The following is a 17,815-nucleotide window of genomic DNA, read 5'->3' as shown; positions in this document are numbered from 1 at the left end:
GGCGGCCGGGCGGGCAGGGCGCGGGGGCCGGGTGGAGGGAAGGCGGCCGGGGTAGCCCGGGCCGGCTGATGCTGGCTCTCCCCCCCCGCAGCAGGCTCAGCCCGGGCTCCGGCAGGCTGGTGGCGGCGATCGGGACTCAGGGGGGGCTCCCCGGGCTCCTTTCCCCTTCCCGCCCTCCGCGGCGGGCGGCGCTGGAGGATTTTCTCCCGCTGCGGCCCCCTCGCTGCCCCCCAGACATGGTAGGTCACCTACAGCTGCAAGGGATGGACGAGAGCCTGAAGGAGAAGAGCCGGGAAGGCTTGCTGGACAGCCCGGACTCGGGGCTGCCCCCCAGCCCCAGTCCCCCTTTCTACTCCCTCTCGCCCGGTGACGGCCGAGCTGGGGGCAGCGGCGGTGCGGACCCTCCGGCCCCGGGGCACCGGCGAGAGGCCAAGGACGGCAAAGTGGTAAGAGCCAAACCCTGGGCGCTGGGCTCTGTCCTTTCTGGGCTCTCCGGGGGAGAAAGGCTGGCTGAGCCCTGGAATGGGGGGCAGCAAGGAAAAGGCCTGTGCCCACTGACTGGGGCACTCCTGGGCACCCCAGCTGTGTCCCCCATCAGTGCCCATCCACCTGCACTGGTGGATGAGGGCTCTCCTGGGCTGCTTGTGCCCCATCGCGGCTGCAGTCCGGCGTTGGCACTGCTGCTGGTGTGCCCGGGCAGGGGGTTGGCCCAGCGCCAGGAGAGGGTTTTCTGATACGCTCGCAGAAGTGTTGGCAGTTTGGCTGGGTAAACTCTAATAACGGCGTGGGAGTGAAACCTAGATCTGAAACAGGCTCCCCTGCCTACCTTAAGAACAGAAAAGTGTAATTGCTTCTCAGTGACACTGTCCTACCTGGTAGGTACAGGTTGGAGCTGTATCCGTCTGGACCAAGGCAGGGGAGTCCGGCTCCCAGCCATCCTTAAGCTCCAGCATCCCACCTTTGTTTGGAGCCACATTTGCTGGAGCCCTGGCTGAAAGCAAGACAAAACTGTCCATTAACTCGGGGCAGGGTGCGGATGTCTGTCCGGGCAGTTGGTATGGAGACACAGTCTGGAGAAGGTTGTGTGCTGCTGCTCTTTGCTGGAGTGGGTTTTGTGGCATGAGTCTGGATGAAAAGTTTGTGTGCTGCATGGCCGAGCAGAGCAGGGTTAGTGGTTTGTAAGCCTAGACAGCTGGCAGTAGCACTGTACATTTCGGTTAGCCTGATGCAGTGCCAGTGAAGCGGTTGACTGTGGACTAGGATTTGGGTAGATTTCTTATGACTATTATTCTGCTTTATTTTGTTTATTTCTATCCCTTAGCTATAAAAACTGTTTTTAAAACACAAAGTTCAGAGCATAAGCAATGGTGGTGGAGGTTTTTAAAGGATGATGAAAGTTCTTCCCCAGGGATCTTTCAGATTTTTTTTAACATATATAAAAGACATTTGTAGGTGTATTCAACACAGTTAATTGGCTTCTATACGGAATAGAAACTGCAGCACAAATCTTTCCATGGGAAAAATTTATCTATCTATGGATTAGTGACAATTCAAAGACTTCTTCCCAGTAGAGACATTTTGCAATGACTTCTCACACCCTCATTTACTTTCTCAAGTTCTAAGGCTATTTTAGCATATTATTGAAAACTGCCTTTTACTCCTGAACATGCCAAAACCTTCCCCATGAACAATGACTCCTTCTCACCAGACTACAGTGGGTAGGGTGTGAGGTGTTAATTATGAAAATCAAATCTCAAACCAGCTAACACTGCAGTTCCAAATATGGAGCCTTACCTGCAGATGCCTGGGCGTGTGTGCCATCTTGATGGGACTGTTTATGTACAAAGAGTTACCCACACGCCTCTGATTTGGCAGGATCAGGCTGTTGCTATGTATTTGTAAAATAAAATGTGGGAGGAAGATGAATGAAGGCTTGCTGGACCAGAAAACAGCTGGGGTGGAGGTGTCTGCAAAGCTCTGTAAGGGGGATATGACAGCCTCCATTCCAGTAATATGACAGTTGGCCACCACTCCTCCCAAGAAAGCCCTTCGATATCAAAGATTAAAGAGCATGAGAAAAAACTATTTCAGCTCTTGGGCTGTTAGGACTGAGAGTTTTAGTGCTTGACTCCTACAGAAAAAAAGTTATTCCTGTGATCTGTGTAAGGCAAAATTAAGTTTTCCAGTTATTTTTTTATTTTGATCATAAATGAACATTTTACACATTTCAGAGGAACTCACACTGTAGATGTTTCCAAATTTTGTATCACATTGCAACAGCATGGGTAGCCCTGGGCTCTTGAGTATGGGTTTCATACCTTGTGGATATTTCCATGCCCTTAGTAGGTACAGAAGGTTGCAGAGATCCTAATGCTGAAACCAATTTGACTATTATTTGGAGTGGTGCAGGACTGTGCTCTTTAACTCTGACTGTTTGGTACACTGCAAAATAATGAAGTAAATAGGAACTTCCACTCTATTTGGCTGTACAGAGAGTTTCACTTCTCATTGCCACCCTGCAAATACTGTACTTGCAGCTGTTATTAAGAAAGCAGAAAAAATTACGGAGAGCATTGCTTGCTTCATACTTCTAAATTTCAGTGTCTAATTAGCTTTAATCTTGCCATTTAACAAGGACTTGCAGCTCTATGACCAATTACGCAATCCATGAATGTGCTTCTGTTTAACTCTACTACTCTGCTGTTCATCAGAGCATGCAGAATTGGCAAATCAATAATTGCAGCTATTTGCACACCAAGGCATGCTTTTTTTAATCGCCTGTTATATTAGTGTTTATTTTGCTTATAAACGTGACAGAGCCAGGAATGCAGCCTGCACTCTTTGTGTTATAATACTATAAAACCATATATAAGCTCAGTCACTAACAGCCAAAGTTCTAGTACGTACGGTTACAATAAATTGCTGTCAGGTGAAGAAAACAACATTCCAGATCTGTGGGAAGTATTTCATACAATTCTTTGCTGCAGAGCTATCAAAACCACCAGTCTGAACCCAGTTGCGTTCTTTTGCAGTCAGCTATTTTGCTCCAACTTCACAAATATGTTGAAGATTTTTTTCTGCTCTAGGACAGCTCTTCTCATACAGACTAAAATGAGACTGCATGCCCTTATCGAAGACTTTATTGTGTGTAAAATCTGTGCTCTCTCTGCTTTGTGTTATTAACTGTGACTCTGAAAAAGTAAACTCTTCTCTTTAATAAGCACGACTTTGTTTCAAAGACAATGCACCATTTATTCACATTTAACCAGCCAATTTGGCTACAGCTTTGGGATCCAAGAAAATATGAAAGGCAATTTAGGGCCAGAGTCATAAATACCACAAGTTCAACACCATTTAGGGACTTTTTTTTTTTTTTTTTGCATTTTACTTGCAGTGCAGGAGAAATTGGCTTTTATTTCTTCAAATAAAGTCCATGTAGGGAATTTGTCAATTGTTTTGTGCTTAAGTGCAAATATCCTAATGAAAATAGAAGGTGACTTTTACCTAGTTCTGCCTTTTGAATCTGAAACATGATTAAATTGATTCTTAGGACTTGGGTTACTGAATTCTCTAGGCTTTGTGTGTAATGCTGGGCCAAAAAGAACATAAGTACAATGAAATAAATCTCTAATAATATGCACAAGAAGCAGTTGCTGGAAGGGTAGGGAATGAAATTACATCAAAGTAGCCAGATCTGCTTAGAATTTTCCCTGTTGTTCTTGCCCTGGGATATAGTTTTAGGCTAGAAGAACTGCTTTTGGGCTGTGCTGAAATAAGTGCTTTGCATTCAATAGCATAACTCCTCATGGATATCAGGGGAGATCAGGATCACATTCATCTGCAGAACTATCAGTCGTGCCTTCTTGAAGCAGCAGACTTCTTGTCCCTTCCCAACGCTGTTGCCACTGCAACAAGTTCCGCCACTGCAACGCGTTCCTTTTTATTTGAAAGACTTAAGTATTTGTGTATTCAACCTGCCTCACTGAGCACTGACTTCTGTAGGACTATATCCCAGTGGATCAGCTGTCAGATGAATGCCCCCATGTAGGGAATTTCTACTTACATTCAGGAGCTGTGTTGGACAACAGTGTGGTGCCAGAATCAGCCTCGTGTGGTGGGAGGAGATTCCAGCTTCATCTCAACTGCGGAGGAGGAGGAGGAGGATACCTTGCCCTTTGGCACAGCCTTTATAGGCACGGTCCCAACAAGGGGGTCTAGGTCAGCATGTGTGCCAAGTCTGTTGGATTTATGGCTGATATTAAAAAAAACCCAAAACCAAAAAACACCTCTTCCTGACATGCTGCATTTTGAAGAGCCCGTGGGCCACAGAGCCAGCATCTCATCTTGCACTGAAAGCGCTCCAGGAAGGGGGACTCTCTTGTGGGGACTGGCTGGGGAACATGGGCATCAAAGGGTTTCCAGGCAATATGTAACTTCCAGACCTGCCAACACCTATAGTGAAAGCACATGTGAGAGAAAGGCCCAGCACCCCCAACCTGAGCCAGCTTGCAGCCCGCACACGAAGCAGGTGACATGACTCTCCAAGGCCACGGGGGTCCCAGCAGCTCTGGGGAAAGCCCCAGGCTTGCGAGGGGAGCGAGGCACCCATCTGGCACAGCAGCAGGGCTTGCCTCAGGGGTTGGCGTTTGCAGCCCAGCATCCTGACCCACTTCTGAACCGCTCCCATGGGGCGGGATCCTGCGGGAATTCCCCTGGCAGAGGTTGGCGTTGGTTTCAATTTCACGCCTGTGTCTGCTGCCTGGCAAAGGCTAACCCCACCTGGCTGTCCCCTGTCCCTCAGCCCCATCCAGTTCTGAACATGCACCCACTCGTCTTCCTCCTTGGTCCAACGCCAGCAGCGAAGGATGGGGAATGGCTCTGGGCCTCACCTAATCTGCAAACCGTGACAGATGTCCCTTCTGGGCAGATCAGGGAAACAGTCATAGGGGTCTCATCATCTACTGTGAAAAATGTGGCTATTTCTAGGGTGGTGTCTTCTAGCTGTTTAATTTCCATTGCGTCCCTGCGTAATGCTGTGGACAATAAGTAAAGCAGCACACATTTCCCACTTGAAATAGAAGAGGGAGACAGGCAGGAAGGATGTAATTCTTTGAAATAATAAAGCCCGGCTTTCCACCTGAGGTCTGCATTTACTGTTATCACCTCCAAATATAATCTCATCCGGCTCTATTATAAATTACTCGTAATGTGCAATACATGAAGATATTGAGAAAATAAATGTTCTGTTAAACAAATATTGCTTATCAGCTAGAGTGGAGAATGTAGATGCGTGTCAAATAACTCAGCCAGATCTTTCATTATAGCTGTAAATAACAGCTGAGTAAAGTGACATTTTCATGGACCTGACATGTTACCATAGTGGGAAAATGTGATGAGAGATTTGCTTATGCCCTAGCTAAGTTAGGAGCTGGGAATTTGGGAAGCTGTATCCTCTTCGTAGCCCTGACGCTTGGAAAACCGTTTCCCCTTACAGTCTCTAGAGATCTAATGCCACATCTTAGTGCCTTCCGCATAATGACCATAGCAAAAGGAGTCGGTCAGTTCTGGTCCTTAATGCTCTCTGGGGAAAGGTTTTTGGGGGGGTTATTTATTTCAAGTCAAGTTAATTTCCTTTCCTTTTTGTTGCTTTGCTGCCTGGAATTTGGAAGCTAAAGAACAGTCAGTATATTTCAGGCCAGTTTCATGGCACTTTTTTCCTCATCTTTGTTTACTATTTGATAACTCTGCTTCCATTCTTGTAAGTTACCCCAAATGAAAAGTATCTTAACAGAGCCTACTGACTCTACATAATTATTAGAGGTAAAATAGCATTATTCTGCTCACTATATTATTTTTGCTGTTGTTCAGAACTCTGCGATCTAAATACCCCCAGGAATCAGTCACTGAGATGGCGCTCGTGGCAGGTACAAAGCAATGACATGGAGCTGAAGGACGTGTGTCTGTCCTAAAGCGAGAGCCCCCCATAATACTTATGCCACCATAAAGGAAGTACTGTTGGTTAGCTGTAGATTGAATTCCATTCAGCAACCAATTTTCTGTTTATCTGTGTGCTACTTGAAAAAAGCAGAGTTTAGCTGCCCAGGCCGTTACATGCCTGAAAGGCATCAGAGTTAAGACAGAGGGAAAAATGCAGCCAAACAAGAAAGCCCTTCAACTTTTTAATAATACTGTAACTCTTTGCTGGTTGAAACAAATTATGTACCAGAAAGGAAATAAAAATGATAGCATATTTACTGCTTAATTTTCACCTTGGCTCTGTTTTGAGGGCATAACGTGTACGCGTGGGGCTCACTTTTTGATCTCTCCAGTTATCTTCCCTTTTGCCTCTTCAGCCTTCCTGGACTACTGGACTCCTCCTCTCCCTGCATAAAGATTACAGGGTTGTGGTGGCTTTTGCAGAGCTGCATCTGATAAGGAGCAGCACAGCTCCAATTACTGGGGACAGGTTAATCAGGTCCCAACTGTAGCCTTCCAGCACAGCAACCCTAGGGTTTGTTCTTTGGATAGACAGACCTTGACTGTGGATCACTTGTGGACAGTCTAGTCTAAAGACATGTGGGTTTCTCCGCTTCACCATCAGTGACCCCCAGTAGTGTGCAACAAGCTCTGCTCCCTGCCAGCCCATCTGTGGTGCAGAGCAATAAAGAAGCTCACCTTATTTGTGAAGTGTCCGGAGATCGTTGAGTGATTGCTAGAAATGAGCCAAGGATCATAATTTTCTCAAGGGGGCTCAGCATTCCAGTGTTCCTCTTCTTTCAACCATTCCTGTGCAGAAGGAAAAAGAATTGAGTTGGTATTTTTTTTGACAGGCAGAACATTTTTGTTTTGTTTTTACCTTAAAACAGATTGGAAGGAGCTGGTGTCAAACTCTTGCCAAAAAGCCAGCTTTTGACACGTGCCAAGCATATAACATTTCAGCCCCAAAGACAAATCTTTTGGAAAGCTCATATCCCCTGTTCCTTGCTTCCCAACTCCAGGTGAGATGCAGGAGCAGACATTTCAGAACATCATTGGAGGTGAAACAAAATGTCATCTGAAGTGCCTTTCAGTTGCTGCTATGTAAAACCTGTGCTTACTGTTCAGTGACCCTTTCACTCTGGGCAAGCAATTCAGTTGCTTGTTTGGTGAGCAGACTGCAGGGTTTTACAGATGATCTGTATTTTTAGACCGTGCTTTGTAAGTTATTTACGTCTTCCATGTGCAGACTTCCAGGTGACTTCAAGGTTTCTGACCTGCAGCAGCTCACAGTACTACTCGTGGTAGATAAGTGTGAATCTGTAATGGTCTCTGATGGGTGGTAGAAGTTGCTGGCTTTGGCTTGCCAATGTCTGCAGTTGTTCCGGCTTTCTAAATTAATCAAGCCAAGCCTGCAGGTCTGAAGTTGATGCTCATTTACAGCATATGAAATACCTTTTGTCACCCTTCCCTGCCCAGAGCAAGGTAAACTATAACCCACAATGGAAATAGTCTCATCACCACTCCATCCAGAACTAACCTGGAGAAGACTTAATCATGCTCTCACCAAATTCAGTAGCAACTTTTTGACTCTGATTGATTTCAGTCATGCATGACAGCCTCCGTTTCTCCATGCACACCGGTATTGTTTCTGCAGCATGTTCTTGATTCCTGTTCCCTGCTGTGGGACTTGTGATTTCAACAGACAGTGTTTGCCTCTGTGCTCACGCTCTGACTGAGCAGCACCCCTGGCACAGAGCGGGCTGTGAAGCCTGTTCCTATACAAACGCTGTGGCCAGATGCCCCAGCAACGTTCCTGCTAAGCCACAGGAAGGACCTTGCCTCCTGCATCCTCGTCTCTAGGGATGTTTAGAGCACGCTTAGTGTCAGCACATGTAAGCAAGAAGTGTGAGGGCTTGTTTGCCTGGAAGCACTGAAATGGCTTCTTTAAAACTGCTTCTTTAAAGCTGCACTTTACAGATGCCCTTTGCGGAACTGTGAAGAGATACGGATTTCTCTTGTGTTAATGTAGCAAAGAAGCTCATGGTTACCATCCATCTGAATTTGTTATTTCACATTCTAGCAAGCTAGTCTGGATCTGAAAAGCAGCTTAATTCACAACTGTTCCATTTTACCCAATCTTCACTTGTCCCTGGCCAGTAGAAGTAAAGAAGATACTCCTATAGGCTAAACTCCCAGTAAGGCAACATTGGGGTGCCTGGGCAGCTCAGATCAGTGCTTCCCAACCTTTTTTCTGGTTATCTAAGTTTGCAATCAGTTTTGGCAGCATGGCCTGAAAACATCTGTTGTTTAGAACCTGGGACAGAAGAGCTTTCCCAGTTCTGTTCTGCCTCTCCACTTTTTGGGTGATTAGTACCACAGTGTGAAACTGTCTTTGGTGGCTGTGACTTATTTTACCTGTTACGGGAAACAGCAAACCACCAACTTGCTGGTTACACTCAAGGAGAACTATTGCCCCTCCCCAGCCAAGGTGAGCATCGCAAAGGCTCCCCAAAGGCAGTGCATGAAGAGAGCAGGGTGCGCAGAGCACTCCAGATGCACTTTCTTAGGCTGTCGGATCACGCGAAGGAGGGTGGGGCTGGGCATGGACTTGGGTGGATGCCCTCTCAAAAAAATCTGGGTGGTGCTGGAAGAGGCAGTGGTAGATCAAGGGCAGAGGCTTTCCCTTTAGAGCCTGTTGCAAACCTGCACCCTGGTCAGCAGCGTTGTCTTCAGGATGGGATATGAAAGCCCGAACCACTTATAAGTCAGCATTGTTTTGTGCTGAGAGTCATGGTTTATGGTAAAAATAGGACATTCAAATATTTTCCAGGAAGAGGTATTCATACCTTTAGGTCTGCTCTTCATGTTACAGAACAAGGCCCACCTTTCTGCCCTGTGCAAATTCAGCGTTTCATCTGGGAAGTTGGAAATGCCTTTTGCTGAGCTGAGCTTTTCAAAGGGAGGATCAGAGATGGTAATTTTCTCACCTCATTTCAAGCAGAGATCAGTTTGGGGCCTTTTGGACAAGACCTCTCCTTAAGCGGGCACAGTGTAAAAAGAGGGCAAGTTCTCAGCTGGAGTTTTGCCAATGTCAGGTATGGCCACAGGAGTATAAAGAGAAAGAGAACAGTCTCCTGAAGGAGGGACACATATCCCCAGCCTTTCTTCCTTCACCGGTTAAAGCAATCTGCATCTCTTTGCAGGTGAACCCCCAAAAGGCCAGCTTGCCTGCTGTTCACAGAGCCCATGAATGGATGTGCACATGGTGTTTGACTCCTGCACCCAAACGAACCTCTCCTCACGTACAAGATGTCTTTAGAAAGAGCTCTGGCCATGTGCAGACTGTTAAAAGCTGGAGATCTGCACCCTTGTGAACTAAGGCTTGTCTGATCTAAACAATTCACATTTCAGAAGCAAAGAGCTTTATTTATGACCAGAAAGGCTGCCCTTGCCCTCCCCTGTCAAGAGTGCTGAAAGCAATCCAGGAATGAACTTTGCCTTTTGGCCGGTGTTTGGTAGTGAGGGTGAACATGTCTTTTTTTTTTTTCTTTCCTTTTTTTCCCCCCCATACCTATGCAAATACTGTCCTTTTTTGACAATTGAACAGAAATATTCAATCAAAAAGAGGGGTTGGCCATTTTACTTTACAGTTTAACACAGTAGTAAAGTGCAGGGATATTTCAGTATGGAAAGAGTAAACAGCTTTGTGGCTTTGGGACACAGAATTGAAGAGCTTGGCAAATTCAGATGAAGCAATGACATTTTTTGCCTTAGCTTAAGGCAGAAAGCCCAAGCCACTAGAGAAAACCAGACCTCAGCTAGTGGGAGCTGATGCTGTTGAGTGGACTCAGCAGAGCTTTGCTAGTTAACACCAACTTGAGGGATAACCTGGCGAGCGTTTGGGGACCTGCATGTTGTACAGGGTAGGGCACAAGATGCAGTACCTCTTACCCAGCGCTGCCAGCAGGAACCAGGTCACAGCTCCACTGTTCCCTCCTGTACCACCCAACCAGAAGATGCTGGGGAAGGTGGAAAGGAGTGGCATGGGAAGAGCAAGCCAATACAAGAGCTATATCCTCAGCTACTGTCAGTGGATTCTGTGAGTCCTGAGATGATCTTACTGACTTACACTGATGAAATATGGCTGTGATTCTAGCACATATGGCCTACGCATGGTGGAAAGTGGAAAAACTCCATGAGCTTTTCAGCCATCTAGAGACCTTTCAACCCTGCACAGAGGCTGCCAGCCATCTTCTTTAAAGAGGTCCTGTGTCCCTGTGTGTCATAAATTGCTGCCGACAGAAAAGTGGTGGCAGGGACGAAAACCTGCAATGACATTTTTCCAGGAGGGCAGGATTAGGCATAATTAGCTGCTGGGCTTGGTCCAGACACCAGACACAGGATCCCTATATGTGGGAACTGATGTTTAAGAGCACTCTGTATAGAGAGTATAGAGTATAGAGAAGTGGGATTACTCATTTTTGTAGTGGGCAGAGGAGCCTAGGCTGGACTGTGACAATTTGTCAGAGTAAGTAACTTTAGGGTGTAATTAGTCTTAAAAATTCAGTTTTCGGTGTCATGAATTGGAGCAGCTCCATTCATTAAAAAGTCCTGGCTTGAAACTGGTTTCCTGCATTGCAGAGGCCACAAGATGCCCCAGTGTCTCACCCCCCACTCAGTTGTGCATGGTTAACTAGAACGTCCCTTGGAGCATGACAGCCATTTTTGGCACAGAGACTTCAGCAATAGCAAGTCTACCACTTCCCCCACTGGATCGTTGCAAGGGATACATTATTTTCAGCGTACATATATGTATATATGTGTAAATATATATACACATCTCACTTAAGTAGACCTACATCCTTTAAGTCAGCAGACTTAGGCCCTATCTCTGTGTTACATCAGGCTTATAGCACTTCTCCATGCTGGTGCACTTTGAGTCTTTGTAAGACTCGTTAATTCATAGCAGTGAAGACAACATCAAGGCTAAAGAAAACCCCTAAACAATTGCAATTCCTATGAGAAACAAGAAAGGAAGAGGAAAGGATGAGCTAAATTTCAGTGAACAGATACTGCAGCATGGAGTGCCAGAGATCTGGGCAGAGTCACTTACCTGAGCGATGTGCTGGGCAGAGGGAGGTGGAGAGGGTAGTATTGGTGGGTGGAGGGCAGCCCACTGCATCGCATCAGCCCTGGGAGCTGGAATTCAGCCTGTAAATTCATACAGCTGCGGGTGGCAGATCAGAAAGTCAAGGCATCTTAAAGGCAAAGCCTGTACAAGGCTCGTCTGTGCGAGGATGGGGGTTAATGGTCCCGTTCTCTGCCAACGACCTTAAGGCTGTTTTTTGGCAACTTGACAATGGTCCTCCCCTTTGAGCTTTCTGCATCGAGAAGAGTGCCTTCCTTGGTGTGATGAATACCCCGCTAACCTGGGGCCCTGCTACAAACCTGGAAAAGATGGGGACTGCGAGGGGGAGCTGAATGATGCTGAAAGCGCAAGCAAGGCGAGCTTAGCTTTCATGAAACAAAGTTGGTCCTGATGCTGCCACAGTCACCTGTTCTCATTGCCAAAGAGCCTGTCACCTGCAGTGTCTCCCACGGGACTCTGAGGAGATGGAGTTCAGCAAGGTTGGAGGCACTGGTGTCTCCTGCCAGTGCTGAATGTGCTGCTGCTGGCTGCTCAGCTCCCAGCCACAACGCATTATGAACCTTGCCAGCCTCATCTGTTGTGTCCCAACACTTGCTGTGGTCTTCTTTCCTGCAGATGCCTTACCTGCTCCTGAACCCATCCATGCAGGAAATGAGGCCTCGAATGTACCCTGTGTTTTTTGGAGAAAGCATTGAGGTCAGCCCTGAGCCCGTGCAGGAAATCAGGTACAGATGGGATTGGGTGGGTAGGTGGGGATTTCTGTCTTTTTCCTGGTGCTTTTCCTTCTGAAAAAAATTAAAATGTGTTTACAAATGGGAGTCATGGTTATTTTGATGGGAAGGGAGGGACAGGTGGGAGGGTAATGCCTGAGTTAAAAAGGCATTGACAGCAGCAGAAGCAGAGGGGAGGAGGCAAGAACTGGAGGGAGGTTGTAAGAGAAGGCAGCTTTCCTTCCAAGGCCAGCTCAAATCCAAGGCTGTGAGAGAAAACCATTACCATCTGTAGGTTTGATGGCCTCCACTAAGTAACCTGATGATCTTTATCCTGTTCCCTGCTGACTTGTAGCCTCGGAAGAAGCAACACCCTTATAATTGGCACCTGGTTTTGTTAGTCCTTGCAGCAAAGAACCAACATTAGACTAGCTCACAGAGACAGAATGATCTCCTCCTCATGAGGAGATGGTCCCTCAAGCCAGTGATGGAGGTGTTCAGACCTCCTGTGGGGCTGGTGCTGTGGCCTGTGGATAAACATGTGTGTCTGCTCTTCTTTCACTCTTCTGCTGGTGTGGAATGTACTCTGCAAACAGCATGGAGCAGTTACACACAGCTTGGGGCAGGGATGGTGGGAGGACTGTAAACCCAGTTCCCACCCCCCTCAACCTATGCAAACGTCTCTGGAAATGTACCCCAGTAAATCTCTGCTTGCTGAGGAACTGCCGGCAGGCATGTTTTTATGGTGATTACATCGGAGTCTTGTTTTATGTGTGCTGAATGACTTGCTTACACCCTAGCTGTGCAAAATACATTACAGCAGCTCAGATTACATGCAGTGCACAATCAGTCAAGTCCCCTCCGGGTGGAGGTAATGACAAGCACACACCCAGCTTTTAATCTTTTTTACGTGGAGCTGCACATTCCTTGGCTGCTGATTGCCGGAGGAGCGTTTGGGGAGCGGGGAAAACAAGTGAAAGTCCTGCTGCTCCCCACGGCCAGGGATTCGAGGAAAAGCCCTTTACGTGGTCTCGTGTCCAAACATCCCTTCTGGATGCCTGCAGAAAACAGGCAGGGCAGTGACATCCCACGTTTTGTGGGTTCTTCATCTGACAGCTGTTAACATGGCCATTTCCTTTGAGACCAATGGCTTGGATATTGGACAGCCATAGCCCACAGCATCTCTTTGCTTTACCTGCTATTTGGCCATTGCTTGGATTTTCTGTAGGCCCCAACAAGCAACCTCACCCCTCATCTCCCAGCACTCTGATTTTAGCTAGCTTGGGCGTCTTTGTGCTCTGATGGCAAGGCAATATAAAGAAAAAAGACAAACACACAGCCTTGACAGCTCAACAAGTGTCCATTACACCATGCTTCTGCCATCTATGAAAACCTTATTTATGGCAGGATTTTCCTGCCAAGCCGGAGCTTGCATGGACAACAGGGCCTGTGAAAGCAGCAGCAGGCATGCTGTGTTGAGAACTAGGTTCCCCTTGACCTCAATGTGACATCCCATGCCTGTGGCCCACCAGCAGCATCTGTTCAGCCTGGTCACTGGGGCAGTAACACCCCCCAAGCCTAGCACTAGCCGTAGGGAGTGTGGTGAGACCTACTGTGAGTCAGTGATTGGGGACCTTTGTTTTGCAGGGGCCCTCAGCATGTCAAGTTGATGCTGCATGGCTGTGCTTGTTAAAAATGCTCAGGAAAAGGCTTGATCAAGAATTTTCCTGGGATTTCAAGCTTTTCCTGCACAGTCCATGGATGAATGTCCATTCCTCAGCCTCTGACCTACCCGAGCTGAGGGGTTTCACCACCTCTTGATGTCTTTTGCTAACAGGGTGTTTGCCTCCAGTGTAGCTCTCAGGGCTGAGCTGAGGCCCCAGTGGGGCCCATGGAGGAAATCAGAGGAAGAAGTGGGTTGCTTGGAGCCTGTGCAGCAAGGTCTTTTCTGCCCTGACATGACCAGGCAGGCTTGGTCCTCTGTGCACATGCACTGCAGAAATGCTGAGATGGATTCACAGCAAGATGGGGTTCCACCAAGATTCACCAGCAGGAAGGAGTCCTCTTGGCCCTCCGCTTTGGGCTGTAGGGTTGGCAGCTGCCCCAGTGTCTGTGGAGGTTGTCAACAGGTCATAAACGTTGCCAGCTCCAAAGGGTTAGAGAAGAGTCCTGCCTATCTTCTCTCCTTTGCTGCCTGGGCTGTGTTCCTGATACCTTGCTGTCCTCTGTAGGTGCAATTCCGAGGTGAAGTACGACTCCGAGAAGCATTATCGGGATGACATCTTCTACGGCCCCATACCCACCGTCACCACCTACAGTGAGACAGTCATTGCTGCTCCCAATTGCACCTGGCGGAACTACAAGTCCCAGCTGATCTTTGAGCCCCGCCAGAAGCCACTGAGGTTTCAGAGCACAACCATCATTTTTCCTAAGCGTGCCAAGAACATTTACCGGACCACCCTCAACTACAGCTTGGGTTGTGCCAAGCGTTGGTTTGCTTCCAGCGTGCAGCTGGAACTCTGCGAGGAAACCAGCCCATGCGTCATCTACAGCGAGACCCTCTGATCCGCTGCTGGCAACCTTGTGACCTCAAGGAGGCTGTGGCCTTTGTTGGGTCTCTGGCTGGGCCTTCATTGATGGCGACTGAATATTAATGGCTGGAGAACATGTTGTCTTGGGTGAGACTGAACTGGCTGGGAGGAGGCTTGCAGGGCAGGGGATGGTTTTGATCAGTGAGAGGCTGGCTTGTATTTTGCGACGTTCCTGATATTCATGATCTGGATTTTATTTTTGTTTTTTTTCCAAGCATATCTATTTTTGACTTGTGTTTAGATGAAATCAAGATGACAAAGGACCCTATTACCCATAGCAGAGTGCTGCCTTGTGAGCTCTGTAGGTCTCGTCTAGCACGTAGGTGAGACTCACTGTAACCTTCAGAGCTATTTTGATCTCTGCAAAGGGAAAACCAACTGCAGAGTCAGTGTCCAGTCTGCCCAGCATACACCAAGCCAGGTCTCTTAGAGTTTAAATGCAGAGGAGGCGGTTATTTGTATCAATACATCACAGCTTGCTCCAGCTGGGAGATAGCTGCAATATTACACCACTGCAGTAACCTCAGGCCTAACTTACTGGGAGGAGTGGGGACTGTCACCAAGAAAAAGACGAAGAAAACAGGCGCACAGTGCTCTTGCTAGCGGCTAGATGTTTATATACCATAGCAAGGCACAGCACAACCAGGAGATGGGAGACAGGCGTACCCCAACGCACAGCCACCTCTGCTGTGAGCCCAGCCAAGAGTATGCAGGGGAAATTCAGGAAACTGAATAGCTGAAGGGCTATTTTCTAAAAGTGTCCAAGTGACTTAGGAGCCCAGTGCCCTTTTTCTAAAGTACTGTCAGTCCAAGTGTGCCATGCTGTTTATTGTCTTGAACACCCAATTTACAGGGATCTTTACGCACTTGCAACCCTTCTGAGTTTCAGGGTATGGCTGTATTGCAGAGAGGAGTGTAGTACAGGAACATGCTATCTAGCTTCAAAGAAGCCAGTGCAGGGTTAACTCATGAGCAAGGTTGCTCACCCTCTCAGTAGTTTCCATACCTGTGGCATGGCCAGCTTTGCTGACTGTGGAGGAGCAGCCAAACTTTCTCAGTGTAGAGCTTGAAGTATTGAAGAGCCCAAATCCGTCCAGGTTTTCCGTAATCAGCCAGGCTGTAGCAATTCAACAGGTACTTCACAAACAGCTGAGCTGTCTCTGCAAAAGGATCAAGAAACACTGGGAGAGCAGAGTCACTACAGCCATCCTAAGGTAAACCATTCCCCACTCATGAATCACATCTCCCGGTATCTCTTCACTTTGGTAGCTCACTGAAAATCTGCAAGAGCCTGGATTCCCACAGACATATAACCTCTGAAAATAGCATGGAGTTGTCTCCAAAAATCTTACCAAGAATTTTTGCATGCTACTCAGAAGAGCCCAGACTTAGAAAATAACCACACAGCTCTGGAAATTAATTTCCAGCTTTCCCTCTTCTAAACTTTCCATTTTGTTCCTGACTTGCTGCGTGTCTGATCGAGTTATTTCAGAACACAACTGAGCAGCCAAGTCAGAAAACCTATTAACAGTGTCAACAAGATGTAGCTGATTGCCCAGAACAGTTGACGCACAAACCCACAGAGATTTAAAAAAAAAAAAATCTGAAAAACTTAAAAAAATAATAAAATTAAATATGACTTATAAAGATACTTTTTCCATCAGTTTCAAAAGGCAATTAGTAAATGTGACCAGAACTGTGACCTTTATGAAACAGAGTTCTCTTGTTTAAAGTGAAGCACAATTTTTCCACCAGAGGTAAATATAAGATCTTTATATACAAACTTAAATCCTGACAACTGAAGCATCATTAGTACTGAAAGATGTGTGCTATGGCAGTGATGAACTCTGCGTCCCTATTTGGGAGTTAGGACTTGGTAGGGAGAAATCTCTCAAAGGATTTCCAAGGCTTCCACCTACTGTTGATTTCTTTTCAGCAACACAGAAACAAGGATTATATTACTGGTCAGATTTTGCTGTCACTGACTGTCAGCATCAAAGCCTGGAAAAGCAACATCTGCCTCCAAAGGGATTATTATGCCTGAAGCAACCCTTCTCCCCAGAGCTCCAGCAAACGTGAGTGCTGCGGAGTTAGCTTAGGCAGCAGGGCTGTTGAAGCTAGGATGAATGTGGTCCCAAGTGCAATACAGCTTGGTGATACACTTACTTGCTGGCTCATTTTGAGGTCTACCCTGTTTCGCCAAGTGCTGGCGAGCGAGCCTTGTGACCAGTGGAAATACTCCTCTGCCTTCCTGGGTACCTTGTGAAGGCTCTGGAGGGCTCTTTCCGTGCCCCTGTGAGAGTCTGTAGCAAAGGGGGTGGGTTTCCAAGCTGAGCAACAGTGTAATCCAGGTTCAAAAGCAGGGCCAATACTCATACCCAGGACATCCCTGCATGATGCCAGATCAGATTGCAGGCACCTCCACTGAGCAAGCATGGAGACAGGCTGACCTCCAAGCCAAAGGGATGCCAGAGACTCCCTATTCTGACCATACATCAGGCTTTTCTCCTGTTAACAATTGGATTATTCCCCTGCTCCAAGCACAAAGCTGCAGTTTTTGATCATGCTGGTCTTTGAGCCGGACAGGTTTTCCCCAGAAAATCTCTTTTATCGTGGCCAGCCGCAGGCTTCTGCCCACTTTGTCCGCTGTTCGTTCTGCTTCCTAAACATAGGCTGCAACAGAAAAAAAGAATTCAAAGCAAGCCAAACAACTAGTGTGCAAATACAAATCCAGTGGAGAGACCTGAACCACAGCCTGGTCTTTCACCGTGCAGGGACAGGGGCTGCTGAGGCAAAGTCTCACAGGTGGGTGTGAGCCCCGGGAGGGTGCAACAGAGGGCTGCATCCTTGGCACTGCAGGGTCCCCACATGTCCAGGCCAGGCCTCTTTGAAGCTTCGTGCTTTGTTTTCTCTGCAAATAGACTAGAAATGACCTAACATGCTCCTGCTCATTTGAGCTTAAGCAGCTTTTCTGGTTTCGCCGTGTCGGGGGAAAAAAATGACAGCGAGCAGCTTGGGTTTCTAGGCTGCTGAACACACTTTGAGCTGTGTAGCCATGGACAAGCCATGGTGGGCTACCACCCTGGACCACATCCAAACTGTGACATTGCCAAGTGCCTGAGATCTGTAGACATTTTTGAAAAATACCTTCTTATATGGTGTCTCCCATGGGCCCATCACAAGCTGCTTTTCTTCTCAGTGAAAGCTGGCATTGGAAAGGGACTTTGTTTTTCCTGAGGACAAGAAGACCACAGAGGGTCAAGTCTTAACCCTCGCCTGGGTGCAGATCCCACCCTGTCCGCCCACCCTCTGTCACTATTGCTCCTATCCCTGTGACTGGGTTAGGCGGTGGTAGAAGAGCCAAAGTTCATCTTGCTCATGACTGG

General features: G+C 47.4%; 1 protein-coding gene across 2 annotated transcripts; it reads left to right on the top strand.

Annotated features, from left to right (window-relative positions):
• The first annotated feature begins 236 nt into the window (after positions 1–236).
• Positions 237–14,403, top strand: RFLNA (refilin A). Of its 2 annotated transcripts, none has more exons than XM_050906947.1 (3): positions 237–428; positions 11,744–11,853; positions 14,070–14,403. In XM_050906947.1, the coding sequence occupies exons 1-3, from the start codon at positions 237–239 to the stop codon at positions 14,401–14,403; spliced, it is 636 nt and encodes a 211-aa protein (XP_050762904.1). The 2 variants fall into 2 exon arrangements, with proteins under 2 accessions (XP_050762904.1, XP_050762903.1); XM_050906946.1 differs by having other exon boundaries at positions 237–446.
• The last annotated feature ends 3,412 nt before the right edge of the window (positions 14,404–17,815 follow it).

This window comes from Gymnogyps californianus, chromosome 16, assembly GCF_018139145.2.
Source record: "Gymnogyps californianus isolate 813 chromosome 16, ASM1813914v2, whole genome shotgun sequence".
Classification (NCBI taxonomy): domain Eukaryota; kingdom Metazoa; phylum Chordata; class Aves; order Accipitriformes; family Cathartidae; genus Gymnogyps; species Gymnogyps californianus.
Note: the sequence above shows the minus strand (reverse complement) of the source record. Positions and strands in the feature narration are given on the sequence as shown.

Bases quoted from the DNA above. Each gene is read 5' to 3' on its own strand.
- RFLNA (XM_050906946.1), top strand. From the start codon at position 237: ATGGTAGGTCACCTACAGCTGCAAGGGATGGACGAGAGCCTGAAGGAG. The intron at 447-11,743 runs GTAAGAGCCAAA...TCTTTCCTGCAG, and splicing joins AGGCCAAGGACGGCAAAGTG to ATGCCTTACCTGCTCCTGAA. The intron at 11,854-14,069 runs GTACAGATGGGA...TGTCCTCTGTAG, and splicing joins GAGCCCGTGCAGGAAATCAG to GTGCAATTCCGAGGTGAAGT.